This window comes from Mastomys coucha, unplaced genomic scaffold (assembly GCF_008632895.1).
Source record: "Mastomys coucha isolate ucsf_1 unplaced genomic scaffold, UCSF_Mcou_1 pScaffold15, whole genome shotgun sequence".
Lineage (NCBI taxonomy): Eukaryota > Metazoa > Chordata > Mammalia > Rodentia > Muridae > Mastomys > Mastomys coucha.
In genome coordinates this window covers 79,080,149-79,098,208 of record NW_022196897.1, presented here as the reverse complement: position 1 = coordinate 79,098,208, position 18,060 = coordinate 79,080,149, and the positions used below count along the sequence as shown (strand labels likewise).

The window sequence follows — 18,060 nt, the reverse complement described above, 5'->3', positions numbered from 1 at the left end:
GTAGGAAGGGCACAGTGGGGAGTGACATCATGCATACAGTAGGTGCTTGAGAAAGGCAGGGCCCGTCTGCATCCCTCCAAACCAGGATCTCTGCCAACGCATGGGTCTGTACGTGAGCCCTTCCACCTTCGTGGAAAAAATGCTTACTCTGGTGTTTATACATGACTGCCTCAGGCACATATACACAACACACACACACACCCCACAAACACGAGTCATAGGAGAATCCTAGGCTCGTAGTGTCAGTACTAAAGTACCGAATCAGAACAACTTTATTGCTAGCAGCTCAGTGCGCACAGTAGGAGCCCCTGCATGGCAGATGACTGCATAGGCAAGACAGGTAGATCACCCTGCCCTCAAATCACCGGGGAGGATGTGATGAGCATACAGTGGGTCGCTATGTAGGAAAAGAACCCAGGGCTGAGGGCAGAGAAGCCAACGTCCGTCTTCAGGAAGCCAGCAGGTACATGCTCAAAGTCCCCTTGACTTACTTTATTACTATGTAACCCGCGGCAGAAATGGTTTGGGAGCCAGAGGACAGGAAGCCCTTACAGCCAGAGATGCTCGGTAGAGATGTTACAAGGATGCCCAGAACTCAGACAGGCAGCCCTCCCCCATCTTGAGCATGCACTTGGACAGTCCCCTAAACAAGGCATGTTAGGCAGACTCTGACTCAAAATCAGAAGTGGAACCTAGGGTTCTGTTTTACCAGCGAGTTCACCTCTCACCTCACCTTACCAACTGCCCAGAGCCACCCAGTACATGCGAGTACATCTAAGTACCAGAGCCATTCTCTGTGTGCTACCAGCGTTATCGTGTATTTGAAAATAGATTTATTTGTCTATTTGTGTGTGTGTGTGTGTGTGTGTGCATGTGTTGTGGGTGCACATGTGCCATGATGTATGTGTGGAGGTCAGAAGATAACTTAAAGTCAGTCTACTCCTTCTACCATGTGGTACCTGGGGTTTGAGCTCAAGTCATCAGACTTGGCAAGAAGGACTTGAAGGGCCTTTACTCCTCAAGCTCCACATACACTTTACACAACAGCCTTACTAGGTAGATGCTGCCTGTATCCACAGGCCCGGAGAGGTTCAGGCGCTTCCCCAGTCATACTACAATAACTTGAAGCATCTTGGTGTGCACTTCTCATCAGCCATTCTGGTTCAGGTCCCGTTGTCACCACAGAGGAGGCCATACATCCCAGAGTCTGTTGTGTGTCCACTTTGCACCAGGCCCTGTTCTGGCTGCAGGGGACACAGCAAGGGACAGAATAGATAAGCATCTTCACTTCCTGGAGTCTACATTCTAGCTGGAGAGAGACCGGGGCCAATCTTATAAATAAATACTGTGTGCGTTGGATGTCAGCGTTGTCGGCAGAAAGTGCAGCAGGCAGGAGAGAAAGAGCAAGGGGTGCTAGTTAATGTAGGATGCCCAGAGATTTGACATCAGTCAAAGCCTGGAGGGCCGGACAAGCCATGTGCATCTGCTGGAAAGAGCACTCCTTACAGAGGAAATAGCCACCACGAAGTCATGTGAGAGGCAGGGCAGGCTCCTGGGGCTATGCTAGGGGTAGTGGGAGAAAGAACCATAAGTGATGAGGTCACAGGAAATGGGGACAGTGTCCTGTATTTATCTGCTCTGCATGAGATGGTCACTGTACAGGGTTTGAAGCAAGGGGGGGCCCTTGTGACAGATTGGTCTCAACTATGGATGGCCAGTAGGGAGCCACCCTGGAGAGGCTGCTCTCTGCTAGTAGCTGAGATCTGGAAGAGTCACTGGGGAGGAGTAGCTTCCTTCTTTAGTACAGCTGCCTGATGTGCCGATGTGTTATGGAGCTCCCAAACTCTAGGGAGGCTCAGAGAAAAGGAGAGAGAAATGGTGGGATTGAAGGCTACATGTAACATTTACCTGTTTTCATGGTGTGAGATCAGATCACACTATGTAGCAGGGGCTGCTCTTGAATCCAAGATCTGGGTATAGGTGTGAAGTATCACATCCAGGTCCTGTGCATCTTGAAGAGGTCCCTGTACCAGGGCCCTCTCCATAGACCGCCCAGTGCGAACTCCCAACCCAGAGAGCAAGCATCTGAGATGGTTTCCAAGGACCAGGTGGCGAGCTGGAGCCACCACAAACAAGCCTATCTGGAAGGGCCCCCATACCTGCAGTGGGGCAGGGCAAAGCAAGGGTGGGTGACAGCTGCTCAGAGCAGAAACCCTGTCTGCAGAGGCTCAAGAGAGATTAAAGCTTTCAGGCAATGAAGAGGTGGGCTGGCTTTCCCACCTGCTGACCAGCACTCCAGCCTTGCCCATTGAATTCTCCAGTGTGTCCAGTACCAACCAGTTCTCAGATCCTACAGCCTCAATTGTCCACACTGGCTTCCCAGGCTCAGCCCAGACCTCAGAGGACTAGGGCTCAGTCCCACAGGACGTCTGCTTCAGACCATTCTTCCAGATCTTAAGTGTCTGTACGTCTGACCTCAGATCTGAGGCTCTGAGCCTTCTTCAGTCTCCATCATCCCCTGGGTTGACTTACAGAATGAAGGAAATGGTGTTTCTCACCATTCCTGACTTATAGAAAAGGCCCAACCCAGACACTGCCAGGTGGAAGAGCTGCTTAGGGAATGGTGTGTGCGTGTGTGCGTACGTGTGTGTATGTGTGTGTGTGTGTGTGTGTGATACATAGCACATGCACCTGCACTCTGGAACGGACATGTTAAGGGTGGAGGTTGACTTCTTCCTCTGTTTCTGTCCACCTTCTTTTTTTGAGGTAGGGTTTCTTACTGAACCTGCAGTTCACTGTTTCAGCAGACTGGGTAGCCTGCAAGTCCCTATGACCCATCTGTCCCCTCCCCTACATGGCCTCATACTTGGACCGTATGTAGGTACTGGGAACTGAACTCAGTTTCTTGAGCTAGCACAGCAGTTTACTCACTGAGCATTTCCCCAATCCCACATTTTTTTTAAAAAAAAGAGTTTAGTTTTCTGGTTTTGGTCATTGGATCCAGTGTCCTGTACATACCAGGCAAGCACTCTGTCTCAGAATCATACCCCAGCCCTGTTGAAGTAGGGTTTAACCTCCAGCCCCTATCCCACAGTTTCAGAGCTCAGTGGGTGAGGTTGAAAGCTCTAGTGTTCTAATGAGGCTGGCCCCACCCTGAAGCTCTCTGGAGTCCCCAGAAGTAAACTCCGGTGCTTGGCCAAAGGGCTTCTTACGAATAACAAGAGACATTCCCTTTAGAGAGTGTGCCAGAAACCAAGGACAAGGTCAAATATGTTTCTTATTGTACCCATGTCCTTCCGCTCTGTTGGCTGGCTTCATGGATGTGCCCTGCAAAGCCTTCTGCAGGACTTGGCTGCTGAGGCTGCCTTAGCTGTGGGCTTTCTCACTGAAGTCACAAAATAAACACCTTTTACTCACTTTGACTGCCCCAAAGTGGGTCAGCTGTCTGCTGCAGAGGAGAGAAATCATATGTGGTGGTATTTCTTAAATACCAGGTTCTTGCTGGTAGTGATGGTACACGCCTTTAATCTCAGCACGTGGGAGGCAGAGGCTGCCAGATCTCTGTGAGTTTGAGGCCAGCCCAGTCTACAGAATGAATTTTAGGACAGCCAAGACTACACAGAGAAGCTCTTTCTCAAAAACCAAAACCAAACCAGAGAGATGGCTGGAGAGATAGGCTCAGGGATTAAGAAAGAACACTGACTGCCCTTCCAGAGGACCTGGGTTCAATTCCCAGCACCCACATGAAGGCTCACAACTCCAGCTCCAGGGGATCCGACACCTTCACTCATGAATGCAGGCAAAACACCAGTTCACATAAAATAAAAACAAGTAAAAACAATCATAAAAAAGAAAAGAAAACAAACCAAACAAAAAGGCCAGGCTCTATGTCCAGTTGCTGGGGAGACCGTGGAGGTGTATCATTGATTGACACAGGCAGCTCCTGCTTCTGGAGCTGAGAGTGGCCCAGCTGCTGCTGAAGGGATCTGTGACACCTGAGTATGTCAAACACAGTGGGATGAAAAACCACAAAAACACGGCCACTCTGAAGCATGTTCTCCAGGGCTTGTTCTGACCTCTGCCTCTCCAAGTCCTACCAACAGAGGAGAGCATGTGGTACATTTCAGAAGTCCTGCCGGAGGGACCACCTTAGGAGGAGCACAGTGTTCTACCAGACCCAAACAGCTGGGTTCCACAGGAGGAAGTCCTGAGCTGACTGGAGCTCAGTTCCACAGCTGCCTATGGTGTTTCCTGCCTTTGGGTCTCCTGCACACATCTTGCCTTTGCATGCTAGCTCATACAAGTACACACACACACACACACACACACACACACACACACATCTTACAAAAGCATGACCGGAGATACTTCCACAAATATACCCATGGAGCCAGCACCCAGGCTGAGAAATTAAACCTGATTTTAGCACCCTAGGACTCTTGTTTTCTACCTATTCTAGTTGGTTCCAAGAATAACTCTGAACTTGACCTCTATTATACTTCCTCTGATAGGTGCGACTACATACCTGACATGAACAATTTGAGGGAGGGAGGCTATATTTTGGCTTGTGGTCCAGGGGATATAGGCCATCATAGTGGGAAGGTACAGTGGCTGGGGCTCCATCTGTGACAGATGGTGTGAGGCTTGTTCACCTCTCAGTGACAGACCATGTTGCAGAGAGACCTCAGTGGAGACTGGTAAGTCCTGGGCTTTAGGTTCTCCTCTACCTGCTGGAACTCAATGCAAAAGGTTCCACATCTTCCCCAAACAGTGTCACCAGCTGGGGACTAACTCTTCAAACCCTGGGCCTGTGAGGGAATCGGGCTGGGGTATTGCCATTGCAGTTAAACAGTTTCACACCACATTGTCCTCCGTTATTTTGTTTCTTTATATAAATCAAATCCCCTAGAGAATTATTTCTGGAGTCTAGCTTCTCTTCTCAGGGTTATGGTTCAGCCATAGTGTTCATATAGTTGTAGTTAGATTACTCCCCTTCCCACATAGCATTCTCTCCATGGATTGATTTTATTTTAAAACAGAAGCTGGATACATTGGTATATGCTTGTCACCTCAACTCAGGAGGCTGAGGCAGGAGGATCAAGAATTCAAGCCTTGGCTATATAGGCAGACTGTGTTTCAAAAACAACAAAACCAAACCAGGACGTTTCCTGAGCAAAGCGTACTTCAAGAGGAGGCAGGGCAGAGTGAGTGTGCATGGTCCTTTAGGGCCTTTGCATAGGATGCTGACAGCTAGCCAGCTTGTTGATCTCATTGGCACACAGGGTGGTGTGAAGGAAGGAATGGATGCAGCAGGCAGGAAGGTCTTTCAAAACAGGACCATAAGACAAACCCAAGGATGCTTCATGGTGGAAATACCAGGCTGCCTTGCTTGCCTTGGTGGACCCCTCACTCATCAAGTATGTGCCCAAGTGCCCCCTTTGTACTCCATTTCTAACCTGGATCCCTCTCTTTGCTGCCCTGGGGTTCGATATAAGAATCTATTGACAGATGGGAAGAATTCCTTTAAAGCAGTGGTTCTCAACCTGTGGATTGCAATCCCTTCATGGGTCAAACGACCCTTTCACAGGGGTTGCTTAGGATCATCCTATATATCAGATATTTATGTTACAATGGCAGTTATGAGGCAACAATAAAAATAATTTTATGGTTGGGGGTCACCACAGCATGAGGAACTGCATTAAAGTGCCACAGCATTAGGAAGGCTGAGAGCCACTGCTTTAAGCACTCTGTTTTCTTAGCCCTTCCCTCTTTTCATCCCTTTCCCCTTCCTCCCCTTCCCCTTATTTCCCTTCCTCTTTTTCCCTTCTCCCCTTCTCCCTCCTCCCCTCCCTCCCCGCCCCACCCCATGCTGAGGTCAAACCTCACATGGGTTTACCCAGATCCTCAAATGAGATTGCTTTGTGTCTCTTTGTGCCACTCCTGGGTTCACTCCCCACTGCACAGCAGTTTTAGAGTCACCCCAAACAGAGTTCCATGTCCCTGCTCCTCACTCACCTGCCACAAGGCCATGCATGTTGTTTCAGTGGGTAACCTTACAGTGAGATCATTGTCAAAGTCCACAGTGCCATGAGGGGCCCTCTTTGTATTGGTGTTCTCTGGTTTCAAATAAATGGGTGACTGATATATATCTGCTCTTAGAGTGTCTGATGCTGTCACTTCATGACCAGTCTAGTGCTCTGCTGCTTTCCCCCTCCCCCCATTACTGTCCCCACAGGTTTCCCTTCTCAGAATGTCACACAGTGGCAGCTGTACAATATGTGCATTTCCTCAGTGACCATTCCCACTTAGTAATAACGTCCATTTTCCTTTCATGTGTGGAGCACGTGTTTCATGTTGATAGTTGCCCAGCAGATTGTAAACTGCTGTCCAACCTTCCATCCCGTGCTTTGTGCCAGCTTCTCTCTGGTTTGGAAGTTTAAAGCACTTCTGTGTTTTGGTGAGCATGGATCCCATTGTAGAAAACAGCTCTGCAACTCTGGGTTTGCTTGAGCCATCTTCCATAAGATTGCTTCCTTTCAGTGGATTCCGAGGCGGGAGATCTCTCTTGCAAAGAGCTGGTCTTTGGACTGCGGACTCACCCTCAGGAAACACTGTCCCATGAATGTCACACTCCAGCCCATAACCTTTGAGTAAATACTTCTCACTCTAGGTGATCCTCAGGAGCTTTAAGATTTTAAGGTTTTGTATGTTTACTAATGAGACATGACACCGGAAGGGGCTGCCTAGCCCCAAGAAAGATCCCGATCAGGGGTCAAGTTCAAACCAAGAAAGGATGAGAACTCTGATTGATGAGTGATGTTTGCCATGTGTGCCATATTGGAGACTATAGGAGACAGATGCTCATTGTCTCGGACACCCAGAGCCCCAGTATTAATAAGATTTTACACTTTTCCATTGAGCATTTTAGCGTTTATCACTTCTTTTACAAAATGTTCAATTTTTTTCTATTAAGCTTAGCATCATTATAGATGGATGAGAAGGGATCTTGTCTCAAAAAGAGGAGGGGGCTTCCATGAATTCTGTGCACTCTTGTAATCCTGGCATGTGAGAGACACAGGAAGATTGTGAATTGCCTTTTTTTTTTTTTTTTTTTTTTTTTTTTTTTTTTTTTGATTGTTTGTTGAGACAAGGTCTCACTGTGGCTCTGACTGTCCTGGAACTTACTATGTAGACTAGGCTGGCCTGCAATTCACAGAGTTTTACTTCTGCCTCCCCAGTGCTGGGATTAGAAGTGGGGCCACCACACCTGGCTCAGACTGTTTTTTAAAAGTAGATAAATAGGTTTTTAAAAATGCCTTATGCATGCCCTAGAAGCAGCTACCTACATTTGCAGGCTTATCTTACGTGTAAATTCAAGGAATATTGATCATTCTCCCCATAGATAGTGCTTGCTGGGCATATAAACTTAACTATTCAGGGGCTGGAGAGATGGCTCAGGGGTTAAGAGTATTTGTTGCTCTTACAGAGTATCCAAGTGTGGTTCCCAGGACCCACATTGGGTGACCCACAGCTGCCTGTGACTCCAGTTCCAGGGGATTTGACATTCTATTCTGGCTTCCATGAACACACTTACACATTTGCACATACTTAGGTGTGTGTGTGTGTGTGTGTGTGCGTGCGCGTACAAACTCAAAATAAAATATAATTTTAAATTCATCTATTCCTTCTAATAATTCCCAAATGACCCTACTTCCGCTCCTGTGGTTTGTTGATTAACACCATTAGTTGATGGAGTGTGGATTGGGAGGTTGAATCAGGAGGATTGCCACAAGTTTGAGGCCAGTTTGGTTTACACAGCAAGCATCAGTTCCGCTAGACTACATAGTGAAACCCTGTTTTAAAAGAAAATGACTTTCAAGAAGGGGAAACTGAGGTCTAGAACATAGGCTCAAACAAGCCCGAGCACCCGAGACTTGGGATCCCCAGCCCAGGTCTACCTGGGTCTGACCGTAAGTCCTTTAGATATTCAAGGGGACTGGCAGGGTGGATACCAAACAACTGCAAACTCCCAGGGGGCCAGGCTTAAAGGAAGCCGAGTGGGCACAGCCTCCTGATGCCCCAGTCCCCTGGCTGCCAGGCAGTCTGGGGTCCTGGCTCTCTGCCAAGGGTGAAAATGAGCTGCAGGCCTCTCTACCCCTCCTCCTGGGTTTGCATCTCATTGCTGGAGGTTCCACCAGCCTTAATCTCTGTGAGTGCAGACTCGGAGGAGCCGGGCCGGAGGGATCAGTGCCAGCAGCTTGGGGAGCTTCATGAGACGGCCCTCTGCTTGGGCAGCGAGGCCAGAACAAATGGCTTTTAGAGCCTCACCTGGCCTGTGCCTTCCCGTGCCTGGTGAGACTGATATGGAGGCTGGTGAAGGTCACCAGCCCAAGCGGAAGTTCACTTAGTCAGATCATATTTTGACCCATGTTCCTGTAAGCCTTCCACTGAGACAGGGTCGATTTCAGAGTAAAGGTACCTGTGACCCGCTTCAGGCTTTACATGCACAGCACTCAGACAACTGAGGCTTGGTCATGGCCTCTAGGCTGCTAGACTTTTCTAAAAATGGAGAGGCCTGAGTAGATATTAGGGACAGTGAGAACAGGGGCACTCCTTTGTGTTTTGTTTCCCGGGGAGCTCAGAACTGGTTGGATGTCCCATCACTAACCACCTCACAACAGGTTATTATAATCTGTTGGGTGCCACATGGAAGAGCACAGAAGACATAGGACATGCTTGTCATCTCTGACACTCTGTTTCCTAAGCATCCTACTTCATACAAGTTGATTAAATATTCCTAGTCTGAAAATCCCAAATCCAGCGTAAGTTCTGACATGTTCAGCAAATGATCAAGTTTTGGAGCTTTGGGGTTTGGTAAAGAGTATGCAGCATCCTAGTGCTGGGACACTCCTGGGTCTGAAACACTTTTGGCGGAGCATCTCAGACAAGAGTCATATTACCTGGGTGTGATTCTGTAAGAAAGTGTGAAGAACCACATGCAAGCCAAAGCCACAGGCCTCTCTACTAGGAGGTGGAAGTGCTGTCTGGTGACCGTTTGTTTTGGACTGTCTATGTGTCTCTTCGAGTTCCTAGTCACATGTCTCTTTCCCTCCCCATCAGGTGCCCTTGCCTCTGGGCAGCCAATGAAATACAGCCCTTATAAAGCGGGTACTCAGCTCTCTAAGTCCTCCCCTCAGTCTGTATCCCAACTGTCCCATAGGATGCTGGCAGTTATGATTATTTCTGGCTTACCCATGAAGACTTCTTAAGGCCTAGCACACAACCTTTTGATGTGGCTGCTGATGCTGTCATCCACAGCATTGTACCCCAGACCTTGAACCACTCAGGGTCTGGAGAGACGGCACAGAGGCTCACACTGCCCTGTCGTGGGACTCAGGTTCACTTCCCAGCATCCACACACCAGGTGACTCACAACCACCTGCAATTCCAGCTGCAAGGGCTCTCACAACCTCTCTGATCTCCATGGGCACCTCCACTCACATGCACAGACAAGACAGACACACAATTTAAAATAAACCTAAATCAATAAAAAGCTTTAAAAACTATTCTAGATTTACTTATTTTTATTTTATGTGTCTGAGTGTTTTGCATGCATGTATATGTCTGTGTACCACATGCATGCCTGGTGCCCACAGAGGCCAGAAGAGGGTGTTGGATTCTCTGGAACTGGAGTTACAGATGGTTGTGAGCTGCCAAGTGTCAGGAAGCAGACCTGGGTTGTTTGGAAGAGCAACAAGTGCTCTTAACTGCTCAGCTACCTCTTCAGACCCTGTTAAAAAAATTTTTTTAAAAAAGAAAAGAAAATCTCATGATGCCTTAAGTGGGTTTATGGTTTTGTGTTAGCCATCCCAGGGTACACGTGAGCCTGTGAACCAAAGGTGGGCATTGCCAGGTAGAAAGATGCAGGGTCTTGAAGCTGAGGATGTATTGTAAGAATCGGGCTCCCAGATCTGTGATCTGAATCAGCTGTGCCTGTCACTGCTCTAGCCCCTCAATGCCAGCCTTGTCACCTGTCTTGACACCTTGCCCGGCCTTATGGGGAGGAGAGTCAAACATAACTCACAAAGCTCTCTCCTTCTGAAGTCTCTTGTGGAGCTGAATGTCTGTGGGGCCAGTGGGACACAGAAGACACAGTGCATTTTGACCTGGGCCATTTGGTCATCAGTTCACTTGGCAGATGTGAGTTCTGCTGGGGTGGGATGGACCTGAGACCAGGGTGAGACACGGCAGATGCTCAGAGTGCAGAACTGAAGGAAGTCCACTCCCATGCCTCAGAGACTCGCTGGGAATGGAGGCCCCTTCAAGTTCACGCCCCAGTCCGTGCATGCCTTCTCAGCCTCTGCACATTTCCTGGCACCTGTTACAATGCTGGGACATCAGTGGTAAGCCAGAGAGCCTGGAAAAGCCATTTGTCCTGCCCTCGGAGAGCTTACAGTTGCAAGCTAGCTAAAGGCCATTATACATTGTGGGGGTGGGGGATGGGGTGAGTGAGGAGATGGTGGGAACGCATCTACTTCCCAGGCATTGTGGCTGGTAGAGTAGACAGGGGCCAGAGAAGGGGAGCACTACAAAATGGTCCTAAACTGTGTGCTCCCAGAAAGCCAGAGTTTGTCAGTAATTGACTAAAAAAGAGAAACCCAACCTAGTGGAGACCATTCTAAGCTGCACTTGTAGGTGCTACCTGGCTGTGTTCCTAATCAGCTTTCTTTTTCTTTGTTTCTTATTTTTATTCATTTTACTTTGTCTATCTATTTATGTATTTTTGAGTCAGGGTCTCACTATGTAATTGTAGCTGTCCTGGAACTTGCTGTGTAGATCAGGCTGGCTTCAAACTCACGGAGATCTGCCTGCCTCTGCCTCCTGAGCTCTGGGAGTAAAGATATACACCACTCTGGGTGGCTCCTGATCACCTTTCTATCCTGGAGTTGTAGCCTCTTCCACATTTATCTCTGTCTCTTGTCACACCCACCACATCTGATGGAATCTATCATTGGACACATTTCGTTGGAAGGAGAGTGGATTTCTACAAGTTGTGCTCTAACCTCTACATGTTCATGACCCGCCTCCTCATTAGATAGATTTACTGAGAGAAATGAAAATGTAGAGAAGTCAGACAACCTTTATCAGTCAGCTTGCCTGCCCTGGCCAAGGACCACAGACAGGTCACATGGCTTTAGCCTCCCAGTTCTGAAGGTTAAGAGGTCAAAGGTCAAGGTGCACTCAGTCAGATAAGGGCTGTCTGTCTACATTGCAGATGGGACTTTTCTACTGGGTTCTCAGAGGCAGAGAGCTCTGTGTCACCTTTCCTTATGAGGTTACCTGACCCTGAACACGGTATCCAGTCTTTGCCTCCTCTCCCAATGGTCTCATTGGGATTTAGGACTTGAATGTAGGGGAGCGTCAAAGGGTCGGGCCCCTAACACCTGCTCCATGCCTGCATAGCTTGTCACTGAGACTTGAACTCTTATTAGAGTGCAGGCTGTTCCTAGACTCAGCTGTGGGACTCCCGCCCTTGCAACTACATCCCAGTCAGCCTGCGTGACCTTGGGCCAGTCCCTTCTCAGCCTTCAACCCTCCTGCACCCCATTTCTCCGCGGGTAGCTGGGGAGCCATCGCCCGGGCCGGGAGGTGGAGCAAAACGCGGCGCTCGCACCCGGGGCGGTGCAGGTGGCGCAGGGCGCGGGCTGCGGTGGCCGAGGTGGGTGTCGGCGGCGGCGGCGCTGCGGAGGCGGCTGCGGGCCGCGCGCCACCGTCCGAGCGTGAACTCGGGGCTGCCCCCTCCCAACCCCCGCCACTCGTGTCCTGCGAGCCCCGCGCCCCTCCCGGCCGCCAGCCAACTGCGTGCCCCCGGGGCCGGCAAGAAGCCACATGCCCCCGCAAGGAATGCCGGGCTGCCGGGCGGGCGGGGGGCGGGCCGGGCCGCGGCGCCCCGCCGCGAAGGTGGGTGACGGCCGGGGCGCCGCCCCCGTGCACACTTTCCCCGCGGGCCACACACGCGGTAGAACGGCGGCCCCGGGGCTGGGGGCAGGGCGCCCTGTCCCCCGGTCCCCTGTGCGCGCCCCCCGCGTCCCGGCTCGCAGGAGGGGCAGGCCGTGCCGCTCCCCCACCCCTCCCGCCGCCGCGGGCTTTGGGGCCCCCGGTGGGGAGCAGGGGGCTGGTGAGCCGAGGAGCAGGGGTGTGGCCAGCGGGGGCCCCGGGGAGTGAGTCACACACACACTCTGCTTGCCCAGTCCCGGGGCCCAGCACGGTCCCAAGGCCGAGCTACTGCACAGCCCTCTGAAGAAGAGTGTCGGGGTCTGGCATGTGGACAGTAGGGAGGGGCTGCAGCCAGGTTCTGTGGTCAGGGCGGTAAGCATGCTCTGGGGACACTCCCCCCTGGAGAGAGAGGTGGGCTTGGAGTCAGGGCAGGGCTAACCCCCGACTGGCACACCACCAGCTCCCCAGCCCCGCCTGTACCTGCTGTGAGCTGCCCAAGGGGCCTGGCTTCTTCCTCCTGGCAGCCCCTCGCTCGAGGCCTCACAGCCAGCCATGCAGAGCTCATTTCAGCCTTCCACTCCCTTGGGCCCAGTTGGATTTGTGGAGTTCCCTTCCTGCCCACTTTGGCAGTTTGTCAGGTTCTTGGGGGTTCCTTGTGTCCTTTGGACTTAGTGTCCAGGCTGTGCTTCTCAGGCCTGCCTCCTGGCCTGAGTTGCCCCTGGGCCTTGACCCCATGAGGCTGGTGGCTCCAGTCGTCCCCAGGACCAGCCCGGGATAGAAATGGCATTTCCTCTTGGCCAGGCTACAGCTGTTTTTGTTGTCTGAGTTCTCAAGGCTTCCTCTGGGGATGGCAGAGAGGGTAACCAGACTCCTAGGGACCCCCACTTTCTCTCCCAGCCACTCACCCCTCTTCCCCTGTCTCTTTCATCTTCTTCCTGTGCTGGTCCGGCCTCCCTTGCCTGTCCCCAGGACAGAATGACTGAGAACATGAAGGAGTGCTTGGCCCACACCAAGGCGGCTGTAGGGGACATGGTGACAGTAGTGAAGACAGAGGTCTGCTCACCACTCCGGGACCAGGAGTATGGCCAGCCCTGGTGAGGCGCCTGGGTGGTGACTTGAGGAGGGGAGGTGGGTGGCTGTGCCGGGTTGGTTGGGGACCCAGGGGATGTTCTTACTCCATGCCAGCCTTCCTTGCTGGACAGCTTCTGGGGTCAGAGGTGAGCAGGCACTAGATGGACTGGGGCAGAGTTTCCCAGGGCCCAACTCTCAGGAATTCCCGCGCTCCACTGCTGCTATAGTGAACAGCCAGCCTGTTGGAGTTCTTTGCCCATCTGCAACTCTCTGCCTCCTGGACAGGTGTCCAGTCTGTCTTCCCCTTGGGTTGTCTCTGATGGCTTCATTGCATTTATTTATTTACTTACTTATTTATTTATTTATTTATTTATTTATTTATTTATTTATTTATATTTTTTGTGGGCCCTTGCCCTGACCAGCTCTCGGAGACTGGAGCCATCTTCCATGGAAGTTGAACCCAAGAAACTGAAGGGAAAGCGTGACCTCATTGTGGCCAAAAACTTCCAGCAAGTGGACTTCTGGTGTAAGTAGAGCTGAGGCTCTGGGTGACTCCTCCCTTCACCCCATGTCCCATCTGCCCCTGGATTATTGTGCCAGAGTTGCAGTGAGAGTCATTCACCTGGGGCACACCAGGGCTCAGCAGCCTGTCTTGGGTCTTAGAGTCCACACATATACAGATGACCCCAAACCCACTTTATTTTTTCAAACTTGAGACAGAAGCCTTGACATTAGTAGCATGTCCTTCAATCCCCCAGGGAGTATCATGGGTTATTGCTTCTCATGGACCCGGGACTGCAGCTGGCTGGACAGATGTAGGGTTGGTAGGCTTGAGCCACATGCAGTGTGTATTCTACAGATCCTCAATGGCCCCTAGTGTTTCCCCAGCCATTGAACTACTGAACTTTTCCTCTTCTTCACATTCTTCCAGTCTGTGAGTCATGTCAAGAGTACTTCGTGGATGAGTGCCCGAACCACGGTCCCCCCATGTTTGTGTCTGACACGCCAGTGCCCGTGGGCATCCCAGATCGGGCAGCCCTCACCATTCCACAGGGCATGGAGGTGGTAAAGGAAGCTGGCGGAGAGAGCGACGTGCGGTGTATAAACGAGGTTGTCCCCAAGGGCCACATCTTTGGCCCTTACGAGGGACAGATCTCTACCCAGGACAAGTCAGCTGGCTTCTTCTCATGGTTGGTGAGTGTCCCCTGTACCATTGATTCCCTGGGAGAGGTTGACATGGGACTCGGAGGGAGATGGTCAGGTGATAATTTATGCGTGCCGGAGGCCTTTTCTGTGGCTACCTATGGACAAGTGGATGATGGGTCTTGCTTCCCTTTTGTCCAGCCATGTGACTTTTTTCCATTGGTGTCATGCTAAGAGACCCCACCTCCACAGCAAGCAGGTAAGTCATCACCAGGTAACACTTAGGGCTGATTTTCCCAAGTATCCAAGTACATGGGTGTGTGTTCATGTGACTGTCCATTCAGTAGTATTTACACAGACCTCAGCCAACCCATCTTCCAAATTGGAAGACCTGTAGCTTGGGGCTGCAGGGCCATAGGGCATGATATTCCACTCAGAAAATAGGCATGCCAGGTACTGGAAGGAAGGCCTTCTGCAAGACAGACACGGTTCCCATTGTTCAGAGCAAATGCTTAGGAAGGCAAGCATCGAACAAGCATGTGCATGTGATAGTTGCCCAGAGTGGGAGCACAGCATACTTTGGGACATTATGTTTGTGGTCCCTGGAGCCTACATTGAGAATGTTAGCAAGCTTTTACTGTTTACAGACTAATGGCCTTGAATGTATCTACTTTCTACTCTGGGCCTGTTTTGTGTGACACAGGCTAATAAGAGCTGTTGGTGAAGATGACTCCAGGTGGCCTTGCACCGTTCTTGGGAATGTGATTTCTGAGTCACTAAAGCATTTATCATTGCTTGGTGTTACTGCTGTTGGTGTGGTTGAAGGCTGGGTTCCTTCAGAATAAGAATTGGAGAGTGAGGTACATCTGGTCTTGGAAGGGGATATGTGTGCCTGTGTGGAGGACAGAGGTCTCCAGTGTCCAGTGTCTTCCTTAATTATTCTCGACCTTATTTTTGAGACAGGGTCTTTCTCTAAATCTGGAGCTCACCAATTCAGCTAGACTGGTTGACCAAAAATCTCCAGGGATCCTTCTATCTCTCCAGCACTGGGATAATAGGTGCATGCCACAGCATTGGGTTTTTACCTGAGTCCTGGGGATTAGCTCAGTTCTTCATGATTATACAGCAAACACTATCCACTGAGCCACGTCCCTAACCCCACATTAATGTTTCCAAAGGACAACATTGGCTGCAGCCTACAGAACTGACTGGGGCAGAGATGTAGCATTGGTTAAGAAGCAGGTAGAGAGTCCATGTTATTCCAAACCTTCAATGGAGGTAGCATGGGTGGAGGCAGGGACAGAAACATGGAGACTGAAGGGTTGACTTGAGGACTAGATGGGGGATGAAGGCCAGTCAGGATGGGATGGCTTCAGTAAGGGACCCAAGTATCAACGCCAGCTTAGGTCCTCCCTGCTTCCCACCGAGCACTTCTGAAGTGAAGACTGCTGGATAGAGAGAAGGTTGGGAATGGCTGGGGTTCCGGTGTTGGTTTTGCTGAATGGTGATGTCAGCAGGCAGGTGGGTGAACCGTTCTGGCACATGCAGCGGGAGTATAGAGATGTGACTTATGTTTGTAGGTGGTTAATGGAAGTAGATGGGGCCCAGCCTCAGACTTCAACAGTTAACAGTCCAGAAAGAAGCATGGGAGAGAGCTGCACTGGAGGAAAGCAGGCCAGGAGAGTGACCTGCCCACATAGCAAGAAGAGACGTCTACAAAGGCTGCAGGCCAATGGTGTCCCCTGCTGCTGGAAAGCCCAGGGTGACAGGGCTCAGAAGTGTCTATTGATACTGTGCCCACAAAAGCATTGTGACATTAGAAGAATGGTAGGCCTCAACCAGGGATCTTGGACCCATATGGTCTTTGGCCATGCTGACAGCTCAGGGTGGGGGCATGCTACTGGTATGTAAAGGCATAGGCTGGAGCCAGTGCTAAGTGGTTTGCGCTGCCTAGGACTGAGACCCACAACAAAGGCTTATCAGTAGCCCCCTGAGGGAGAGTGCGGGAGCTGGTCACCTGATTAGCATAGAGGTGGTCTGTAGAATGGCTTCTCGGAAATTTGGCTACAGCTCAGAAGTGAAAAAGAGAGATAAGAGAGGTGGATGGTGATTGGAGGGTCAGGGGAGCTGTTACTAGAAAGAAAGCATTCTTAGGGCCAGCAAGAGGAATGCTTTGGAAAGAAGTGGGAGGATGAGGTAAGAACACCATCCATACATGCATTTGTAGCACATCTGGAAAGTTCTTCAGAAGCCACCGAGTCTGAAAAAGGGTGGGTCAGCACATTTTTCATCACCTAGGAACAGCCCAGGGCACGTGGGTAGACTAATTAATGGCTCTTTGAAGATTAATGTTGCCAAGTTGGCAAGATCTGGAATCACCTAGGAGACAAGCTTCCAGGAGATTATTGGGCCTGTGGGTGATTGTCTTGATAGGTTAATGGATGTAGGAAGGCCCATCTTGGGTGGCAGCATTCCCTAGGCAGGGATACTGGACTATATACAGTGGGGTGAGTTGAGCATAGGTGTTGATTCTTCTTCAATTCTGGATTGCAGGTGCAATGCAACCAGCTGCCTAGAGCTCCTGCCTGTGTGACTTCCCCATTGTGATGGACTCTGGGACTGTGAGCCAATGACCCTTTCTTTCTTAAGTTGGGTTTGGCAGTATTTTATGCCAGGAATGAGATTAAAATAGGCCCCATAGTGTCCTCATTCTTGTCCCCTGAACTCATGACTCTTTCAGTGGCAGAAGGTGTTAGCATCTGTGGTTACAGTGAACATCTTGAGTTAGAGAGATTATCTTAGGTTTTCTGGCTGGGTTCAAGGTAATTATAAAATTTTCCCATAGAGGAAGACAAGAGCATCAGAGTCAAATCAGATGTGGAGAAAATGATTTCTGTTGACCTCCAAGAAGTGAAAGGGACTGGGGGGTGTTAGGTCTCAAATCTGGGACTACAGCTAACCAAGGTGCCTGTTAATAAATCAGAGTGGACTCTGGCTGCCAGTCTCCACCTGTTTTAGGGACCTCCTGGCTGACATACCTCCCTCACCCCATTCCCTCCCCATCCCCCATCCCTAAACTCTCCATCCCAGTGGCTGAGCTGAGCCCCCTTCCCCAGCTTCTCTTCCCTATATAACTTAGCCATTTTAGCTAAGTGATGCTTTTGTTCTCTTGGTCTCTGGGCTTGATCCTGGCCTCCTGGCTTCTGGTTTCTCTCTCTTCCTCTCTGGCTCTCTGCTCCACCCTTTCTCATGGCCGGCTTCAGTCTGGACCCTTCCAAATGCCTCTGCCTGTGCTCTCCCTTATATGTATAATAAAAACCTCAGCCCCTCAGCCCCTTAGGAGCAATCATGCCCTCTTTGGTCTTCTCATCCAGGAGGCAGAGATGCTGGCTCCCTATAGATGTGACAAGACAAGGTTCTTGACTGGAAGAGTTCTGACCTGCAGAACTGTAAAAGAATACATTGGCTGTGTGTAGGGGGGGAGAGAGAGAGCAAAAGGGAGAGAGAGAGAGAGAGAGAGAGAGAGAGAGAGAGAGAGAGAGAGAGAGAGAGAGAGAGAGAGAGAGAGAGAGAGAGAGAGAGAGAGAGAGAGAGAGAGAATATGAGAATAAAGGAGGAGGCTTGTAGGTCAGGGACATCTGCTAAAATGTGGAAGGTGGCAGAGGGAGGAGGCTAGGCCACATAGTGGCCCTGTGACCTTCAGAATATCAAGTAGTGAGCGATACCAGAGGCCTGAGGAGAATGGGTGGTGAGAAAGGCTCAAGAAAGCAGGAACTTTCCTTCCCTCCCTCTCTCCCTTCCCTCTCTCTCTTCTCTCTCCTTCCCTCTCTCTCCTTCTCTCTCTCTCTC

General features: G+C 50.5%; 1 protein-coding gene across 5 annotated transcripts in view; it reads left to right on the top strand.

Moving 5' to 3' along the window:
• Prdm11 (PR/SET domain 11) overlaps positions 1 to 18,060 on the top strand; it is a 70,275-nt gene that overhangs the window by 17,313 nt on the left and 34,902 nt on the right. For 2 of the 5 annotated variants that reach the window (XM_031371095.1, XM_031371092.1), the window contains exons 2-4: positions 12,967 to 13,091; positions 13,491 to 13,594; positions 14,000 to 14,262. In XM_031371095.1, the coding sequence (XP_031226955.1) occupies positions 12,967 to 13,091; positions 13,491 to 13,594; positions 14,000 to 14,262 (492 nt within the window). Of the gene's footprint in view, positions 1 to 12,255; positions 12,370 to 12,966; positions 13,092 to 13,490; positions 13,595 to 13,999; positions 14,263 to 18,060 lie in introns of those variants that run through there. The other 3 variants (XM_031371094.1, XM_031371093.1, XM_031371096.1) reach the window with 3 other exon arrangements.